Genomic DNA, 9,394 nt, shown 5'->3' on the forward strand with positions numbered 1-9,394 from the left:
CCAAAGTAGGAGGAGCAGATAATTTACAAAATTGGCCCAATTTGGTATTATTAGTTCAACTTATACGAAAAAACAATTGTTGGTACAACTTCTACACAATTTTTTAATGTCATCAAACAAAAATAGAAATAAAATAAATTTTACATTTCTAAAAAGAGAAGATTGGACGGAGAGAGGATTAAATGGTAATAACCACTGACACAAGAAAACTAAAGATACATAAATTTTTGTTTCCCAAAATGGGAGCTAAAGATACATATATCACTAATCAATCTCAAATTGAAATTTTGAGCTTTAGAGAAGAGATTAGCGAAAGGAACCCAGAGAATTTTCACACATTCTCATACAAATTACCAAACATGATAAGATAAAATCCTAATCCAAACTCACATCATCAACTTCTATTACCTTCTTCAACAAATGGCCTAACAAAGGTTCTTCGCCACCAAACCTCAAATGCTCTTTGCAAATTAGGGCACGCATCACCGGCCTTTAGAAACCGGCTCATCCATGTAAGCAATATACTTTGTTGTTCTTCCAATGGAAGAGTAAGTATCGTTCTTCCGATTCCTTCTTCCACTACCTTTTGATCGAACGACCTACATGCATGTTGCAACCAGTTATAATCATCTATAAGTGGTTGCAGCCAAACATGTATTAGTCGTTGCCTCGTCTCCTTTGAGGGAAGAACCTCTCCTTTTCCTACACCGACAAAAATTCTGGCAGTGACACAGCTGACAAGGTGGCGTGACATGGTTGGTAGCTTCGCGTGGAGACTTGCCAGTTCATCTTGGCCAGCCCACATTGTTATAAAATTATCACCAACATTCCTATCACACAAAATTTCAAGCAACCAAAGTAGGTTATCGACTTCTAATACAATCCCCCTGTTTACCGGGTCTCTGACCTCCATTGTCTGGTTTGCAAATTCGGGCTCGGATGCCTGTCTGAATCGATCCAATAACGAGTTCAAACAGACTTTGCATGACTCATACAAGGTTTCAGTGGATATGTCGATAGCTCCGCTAGTAGAACTATTGTTTTCTTTTAGAAGTTTCGAGACAACCAATTTCATCTCACGCCTGGCTCTATCTTCAGTGCTTTTTAAAACCAGCTCTATGATTTGGGCTAATGTGTTATTCGGTGCATTGTTTTGTGTATTGGATGAGACTCTTCTTAGTAAAGGGCTAATGCCGTAATCATCCTTGGTGTCAATTTGGAGATGGCGTAAATATGAAATTACGTTTTCCTCTTCGTCTCCTACCCAAGGAACAGCTTCAAGATAATCCAGGCATGATACAACACATGCACGAAAGCCAAGGGATTCAGCAATCTGAAATCAGAATTAAAACTGTGTTGAACAAATTTTTCTATATGTAATATGCATAGGTGGTTCAAGTAACTCAGTAGTTTAATTTGGGTCTCTTCTTGAGACTTACAGATTAGGGAACAGATTAGTGGGGCCTTTAAATATATATATATTAATTTGAGCATTCCACTAAGCATTTGCTACTAGATGCAAGTTGTGGTGGATGATCATAACTAGCTAACTAACTCTGTGGCCTACATGAGTATCAAGGTATATTATATTATCTTATAGCACAAACCAACAAATATACCAAACAGAACTATTATCACAATATCCATCCTAATAAATATTATGGATCAATTTAAGGAAGTATAATTTTTTAATTGCATTGTCTAGAGAAATAACCTTTAAAATTCGAAGAACACGAGGCACACTTTGTTTAACCAATCTAAGCTTGATATCTTTGCAATACATCAACCCGACCGTCTCCACATAAATCTCTACATCATCACAGTCCGGTATCTCCGCACAAGACATCGGAGAATTTTCAGAAATTTTTTGGGCAAAATAGTTGCTATTCTCCAATAAAACATTTTTATGCACACTCATTTTCACCACAAAGCCATCTTTTCCATGCAAAACCACCTTAAAGTCGCTCGTCTCACGCTGCCCAAACCCAACTGAAATCTTGTGCTTCTGTTGGGGCTTATCAGTGACTTTAGATAAATTTTCCAAGGAATTTGGGTTCTCGGCATTTGAATTTGCAATCGTTCGTTTCTCTGATGAAATGGTTGGTGCTCTTTGAACTGAAGAAGCCTTTGAATTTGGTGGGGATCCTTTGTGAGGTTTAGTTTGTGGTGCTTGATTTTTCATGGTTTTTTGAAGAACAGCTGGAGAAGGGCAACACCAGAATCCTTCTGGGGTTACAGCAATTGGGACATTACGTATTTTGGTGTGCCGTGCTCGGAGTTGTACAGCAAAATCTGCCATTTTTTTTTTCTATTTTCTCCAAATTTTGTCTATGGAGTAATATGCACTGGATTGAAATTGAATAACTGAGATGTTTTTTTCTTCAACAGAATCGAATCAGGGTTCAACTTTGATGAAGCTCCTCGTTACCTGAAAATATAAGGATAAGAATACATAGCCATGTTAGTTTTGGTAGAATTGTTGGTTAATTTTCAGTAAATTCTCCATTGAAAAACAACAGAATCTTAAATCACCTTGAAGCAAAGCAACACATACTTAGCCATGAAAACTGAGAGATAAAAATAAATAAAATAACATACCAAACCAATTTCCCAGAATTTAAAATCCCCTTCTCGCTTACAAGCAGCTACTCTGTTTCATCGCTTTCAGTCTGTGGGAAATTCTAATAAGGGAACGGAAAACTGGTACTGGTCAAAAGAAATGAATGCGACATTGCATGCACGGTGCTTTCTCATCATGCCATCTCATCTCCATTTCAATGAAAGTGAAATAAAGATGTTCCTCAAAGGGAAAGAGAAATAAAGGTGGAAATAAAGAGAAGAGAAGCTTTACCAGATAGAGTGCGCTCACTTTTTCCTTCAGATTTGTTCCAAAGCAATCATGTCTCTCTCTCTCTCTCTCCTCTCTCTCTCTCTGTCTCTCTGTCTCTGTGATATCTTGTGATTATCTTTTCTTTATACCGCTTAAGTTTGAGAGAAACAAAGACAAAAGAGTTCTGGGTGTGCGTATCAGCGTATGTACTTCAATATATGATAGTAAATTATTTTTGTCGGATCTGGTATAAAGGAATCGTGGTAGACCACAAGAAGGTTACCTGTGGGTCCCACTGACTGACATGAAACTGCAAATTACAACGGGTTTACTGTAGTGCCAAAACTCACATCTATTTCAGAAAAGAAACATCTAGATTGTATGTGTATGTATTGTTAATGTGATAACGTCTCTGGACCATACACTGGTCCTGTCTCACTGACTTAGGGACCCACAAATACCCTTAGCAGCTCCCATGCACAATGTTGAGAAAGTTCATATTAGTGGGCCCTAGACGTCAGGATATATATGGAAGAGAGGAGAACCAGAAATTATAAAAGAAGTGTAGGGCTCAAGATAGTATACTGACTTACTGACTAGCGATAAATTGTAGTGTGTAAATATTCCCCCCCCACCCCCACAAAAAAAAAAAAAAAAAAAAGCAGCCCTGTACTGAATCTGACTCCTGAGTCCTGACTGAAGACTCTGAATTTTTCTTATAAATCATAATTAGAAAAAAAAAAAAATTATGAAACTAACGTGATTATTTTATTTTTTTACAAAAATCATAAAAACCGAAATGTCATTCTGGTTCTTTTTTTTTTTGGACTGAAATGATATTTCGGTTCCAGTCATTTTCATATATTTCGATAAAAAAATACGTTGAAAAATTGTAAAAATAAATGGAACCGAATTGTCATTTTGGTCTCAAAAAAAAAAAAAAAAAAAAATTCGGAACCAAAATGACATTTCGATTCTTATGGTTTTTATAAAAAAAAAAAAAAAAAAAAAACTGACGCGTGGAAGTAGGTTTATCTTTTCATCCAAAAAATTGTTGATCAATTATTTCTTCAAGAATTTCATCAATACAAGAAAAGAAAAGACAAAAAAATAGTTGTCTGGCCTTTATTCCTTGATGAAGATTAATTTAATTGAGAAAGAGGGTAATTTTTCTGAAAACAAAAAGGCATAAAAGTTTCCCAATGAAAATTCGTGACCTCTTTGAATTTGAAACGGAATCTCTTACATGGGATGATGGGAAGAATAAAAAAAAAAATTGTGTCATTGAAGGCCGTGAAACTTAAAAGATTGCCATTTGCCAGTTCACCTTCACCAAACCTTTCTCTTCTTGGAATCCGGTCTTAATTGAAGGAATAAATTCCATTGTATAAATAAAAGTACTTTCTAAGTCCGACGTAAACATGTGTAAAAATGCAAGAGACATCAAGTGATCCAAAAATTTTAAATTCTAATGAATTAGGCTATTTGCTTTGGCACCAGCCATTTGGCAACTCATTACATGAAACTATATATATATATACGAGAAGGGTTCAAATGCCTCTATTTTTTGTGTCTCTATCATGCCTCCATTTTTTAAAACTTTAATAACTCAAAATTTAAAACTTAAAAGTCAAAATAAAACCGTTAGATGTGATCTATGTTATTTTCTTTATGTGCTCATAAAAAATTATCACATTTTAATTTTGCTTTTATGTGAATCAATAAGTTCAAAATCAACGTTTAGAAATCATCTATATTAATGCAATTTTTACAAGCTCTTGATGACAATCAAAATAAAATTGAAATGTCATAATTTTTTACATGTGCATAAATAAAATGACGTAGATCATATCTAACGGTTTTATTTTGACTTTTAAGTTATAAATTTTGAGTTATTAAAGTTTTAAAAAATGGAGGCATTTGAACCCTCCTATATATATATATATATATATATATATATATATATATATATATATATATATATAGTGTGTGTGTGTGTGTGACATGTGAGGAATCTGTGCTAATTGAGTAGGTTTTAAGATAGAAGTTGCGAGTTAATCTTCATTTATAAAAATGTAAAAGATTTTTTTTTGTTTTTTGTTATATCAACAAGTTCAGTAATAATAAGTTTCATGTTATCTTCATTTTCAAGTTCAGTAATTGTGTAGGGTAATTTTGCATTTCTTCTGAAAAACAGTGATTGTGTCCTATCTAAATAATGGTAAATTCAAATGAAATAATATGCATTTATATTCTCTAGTACTTGGTTGTTGTTCAAATCTAACATATGTGTAATATCATGTGCTTGTTTGTAGCCGTATGATTTATAGTAAATGGATTTTCTTTCTTGAGATAAGAATTAAAGTTTTTAATAACCTAATAATATAATTGAATTTCGAACATACGCCCGAAACTTTTTTTTATTATATAAATCTCGATGAATGTTAAACCGTCCGATGCACGCAAAATAACGCACCAAAAGATTCTATTCTCATTTTCGGACAAGAAGTTTTGATTTGAAAATTGAAATACTTTTGTTTTTTGTTTTTTTCTTTTGAGAAAACATTGATTTGATTTGAAAGGGGTGGAGGCTTTGCTGCATTCACCGAAAAAAGTGCGAGTTGAAAGCAAAAGAAAGGCAATAAAAGCATACTGACGCCAAATGGTACAAAAATTTAAATCGCTCTCTTATCTCTATTTAGAGCTACTTTAGTTTTCGAATCGAACTGATTCTTCCCATTAAAAAATTTAAAAGCTAACAAGAAAAATTTTAATCGCTCTCTAATCTCTATCTAGAGGTACTGGCCCACCGGGTCATTTTTTTATTTCTTGTTATTTGTTATTTTATTTCATTTGCTATATTATTTTGCCCAAGTCTCAAATTTTTTTATGAAAAATCTTGTAATTATGATTGTTGTTGTTATTTCTTTTATAATCTCAATGTCATTTCAGTATATATAATACCAACATCAAAAACTTTCAAATCGACTTTAAAAGGTGGATTCAAATCGATCTGCATTTTTATAAATTTTTTAATTTATTTTTGTATCAACTCAAGCGGTTAAATGTGTGAATTTTTAATTTAATTTTAATACTTTCATTTTTTTACACTTTTTTACCGTTTGACTTGATACTAAAATAACTCGAAAATATTTTAATTTTTGCATGTAAACACGTCACTCATAAAGTAAATCGGTTTCAATTACTCATTTGAAGTCTGTCCAATAAATTTTGAAGTTGATGTCACATGAATAAATTTAAATCGCTCTCTTATAAGTTGACTCTATATAAAATTAATTGAATAAATTTAGAAATTAAATTCAAAAAAAGGCTTGATAAATTTAAAAACAACCCAGCTCTGCTTTTCATTACAATATCAAAATATAAAATAATATTACACCAATCGAAGGAAAGAAAGCGTAATTGGGAAGGTTCTGGCACTAGCTTCCCCAGGTAAAAAAAAAAAAGCACAATCGGGAACTGTGGGTGGGTCCAACTTAGCAACCTCGTCCTTCCTATGATTAAAATTCATCGTACAATTTTCTAAAGAATTAAGTGATATTTTCTTTGGTAGGTATGAATAAATTTCATAGCTACCAAAAGAAACGTAATGTCATTAAATAAGTTTCAATATTGGCCAGGTAGTTTTTCTTTTTAAATTAAGAATTTATGGAATTTCAATTTTTGGATTATAATTATAAAGTTTTTCGTTTGAGTTTTAGAAATAGTATTTCTGTATTTATCTTGTTAATTACATTTATAAGAATAAATTTCCGAAGTTGAAAATTTAAAATATATAAATCTATAGAGTAGAACTAGGGTGTTCTTAAGCTCACCAAAACTTTGGTGAGCTTAACTCTAAAACTTATAAAATCGATTTCAAATGATGAATCCGAACCGTTGAAACTCACCTACTTTACGTGTGATGCATCTACATGTGAAATTTTTAAATATTCGAATTAATATAATATAAAGTCAAGCGGTCAAAAAACGTTCAAAAATGAATGCACTAAAATTAATTTATTAACCTTCTAATTTTGACCACTTGACTTTATACTAAATTAATTCGAATGTTTAAAAATTTCATATGTAGATGCATCACACATAAGGTAGGCGGATTTCAACGGTTCGGATTCGTCATTTGAAATCGATTTTGTGAGTTTTAGAGTTAAGCTCGCCAAAACTTTGGTGAGCTTAAGAGCACCCTAGTTCTACTCTAAATCTATATATTATAGTCACATAAAAGTTGAGATTTTTAATTTAAAAGTGCCATGTTGGCTGTTTGAATTTTGAATATCAATTTCAGAACTTTTTTTTTTTAAAAGGGTTGGGATTCAAGCCTTACAACTATTTAATATTCACCAGGGATATTTCAGCCGGGTTTTAAATATACCACTTCTCGCACGGAAAATATTGCATTTGATACTAGACTAAATGCTAATTCTCATGAATCTCATATATAAATTTTAAAAAAGAAAACACAAAATATTTTAATTTTAGAATTTGAAACAATAATTTGAAATTGAAGTTTTTTTTAAATCATATGTTTATTTAAAATATTTAAAAATAACAATTTTTATTTGAAAGATCATATGTTTAATATTCAGACAAAAGATTTTTCATGAATATTAAAAAATTAAAAGGCCAGACTTTCATATTTTCTCACAAGAAAAAAATGATATACCAATTAATTGATTAATTTCTATCAATTGGTATATCATTTTTTCTTGTGAGAAAATATGAAAGTATTCGCAAGAAAAAAATATGAAAGAATACTTGCGGAGTATATCATATTTTTTTGCAATTGGTATATCATTTTTTATGAAAAAAATATGAAAAAATATTCCGCCACCACCTTGTGAATACTCTCCCACACTTGTAATTGTTGCTAAACTTCCATCATTAACATTAAAGTTCTTCTTTGAAGAAAAGAAAAGTTGTAAATTATTGACTTTAATAATTGCTATCACTAGTGGAAAATATGGAATCAGGATCGGTTATATACACATATCAGTAACGGAATCCAACCGATCCTGATGAAGGCGATACTGATATTATCAGGATCGGTTTTATATTTTTTAAAGAACCGTTCCAAATAGTAACTAATAGGATCGGTTTTTTCATAAAACCGATCTTAATAATAGTTATCTAGATCAGTTTTTGAATAAAAACCGATCCAGATAGGATCTATTAAGATCAGTTTTAATATAACAACCGTTCTTGATAATATTTTGGAATATTTTTTTTTATTAAAAATTTCATATCTAGATCAGTTTTTGAATAAAAACCGATCCAGATAGGATCTATTAAGATCAGTTTTAATATAACAACCGTTCTTGATAATATTTTGGAATATTTTTTTTTATTAAAAATTTCATATCTAGATCAGTTTTTGAATAAAAACCGATCCAGATAGGATCTATTAAGATCAGTTTTAATATAAAAACCGTTCTTGATAATATTTTGGAATATTTTTTTTTATTAAAAATTTCATATCTAGATCAGTTTTTGAATAAAAACCGATCCAGATAGGATCTATTAAGATCAGTTTTAATATAACAACCGTTCTTGATAATATTTTGGAATATTTTTTTTTATTAAAAATTTCATATCTAGATCAGTTTTTGAATAAAAACCGATCCAGATAGGAACTATTGAGATCAGTTTTAATATAAAAACCGTTCTTGATAATATTTTCGAATATTTTTTTTATTAAAAATTTCATATCTAGATCAGTTTTTGAATAAAAACCGATCCAGATAGGAACTATTGAGATCAGTTTTAATATAAAAACCGTTCTTGATAATATTTTTGAATATTTTTTTACTAAAAATTTCATATCTAGATCAGTTTTTGAATAAAAACCGATCCAGATGTTTTGTTGAATGTAAAAAAATGTAATTTTAATTATTTGGCCAGCTCCCATTTATATATATATGCTGGCCCAATTAATATGCTACCGATACAAATCACAGATTGATAAATATATATGCATACAAATCACAAATAGATATCAAACACATCCTACAAATTAAGTTTACATATCCTAAATTATGTTTACACATACAAATCACAATAAAGTCCGAAATTAAAAATCATAAACATACACATCCTAAATTGTTGTACTTCATGTCTACCGTACCTCTTTCAAGAAAATTTGAACCCACATTTTTCGTAAGTCGGTCAAGCGTTGTACAGTATGTTTAGCGGGAATGTCCTGCATTTTTTAAAAGATAGAAGAGCATGCACAATTAATTGTGTATTTTATTATATTTGAAGCAACAATGGTTAATTACTTTTTGAAAATATATAAATGCATACCTTTAAGTTCGGAAAAGTATATATGTGTTCGTTTATTATGTCTTGCATGAGCAACATGACATAATATGCACATTCCCAGCCGGCTGGTTGTTGTGGGCACTACATAATAAGTTTGAAAAAATTGAATTGTATGTCAATGAGCATACAAATGGCTTATATGTCTAGATATTCACAATTTTTTGCATCTAGGTCCTTACAATTATAACTCAATAGAAACTAGTACCTTGCATTCGTTATGAATCG

General features: G+C 31.0%; 1 protein-coding gene across 3 annotated transcripts; it reads right to left on the reverse strand.

Moving 5' to 3' along the window:
• Positions 1-180: 180 nt before the first annotated feature.
• Positions 181-3,020, reverse strand: LOC144574058 (BTB/POZ domain-containing protein At3g50780-like). Of its 3 annotated transcripts, none has more exons than XM_078323891.1 (4): positions 2,852-3,020; positions 2,599-2,669; positions 1,715-2,428; positions 181-1,333 (listed from the first exon to the last, which is right to left on the reverse strand). In XM_078323891.1, exons 3-4 carry the CDS (start codon positions 2,297-2,299, stop codon positions 395-397), a joined length of 1,524 nt encoding a protein of 507 aa, XP_078180017.1. In that variant the 5' UTR covers positions 2,300-2,428; positions 2,599-2,669; positions 2,852-3,020; the 3' UTR covers positions 181-394. The 3 variants fall into 3 exon arrangements, with proteins under 3 accessions (XP_078180017.1, XP_078180016.1, XP_078180018.1); XM_078323890.1 differs by having other exon boundaries at positions 2,599-2,681; XM_078323892.1 differs by lacking the exon at positions 2,599-2,669 and having other exon boundaries at positions 2,852-2,993.
• Positions 3,021-9,394: the final 6,374 nt, after the last annotated feature.

This window comes from Carex rostrata, chromosome 22 (genome assembly GCF_964058835.1).
Source record: "Carex rostrata chromosome 22, lpCarRost1.2, whole genome shotgun sequence".
Classification (NCBI taxonomy): Eukaryota; Viridiplantae; Streptophyta; class Magnoliopsida; order Poales; family Cyperaceae; genus Carex; species Carex rostrata.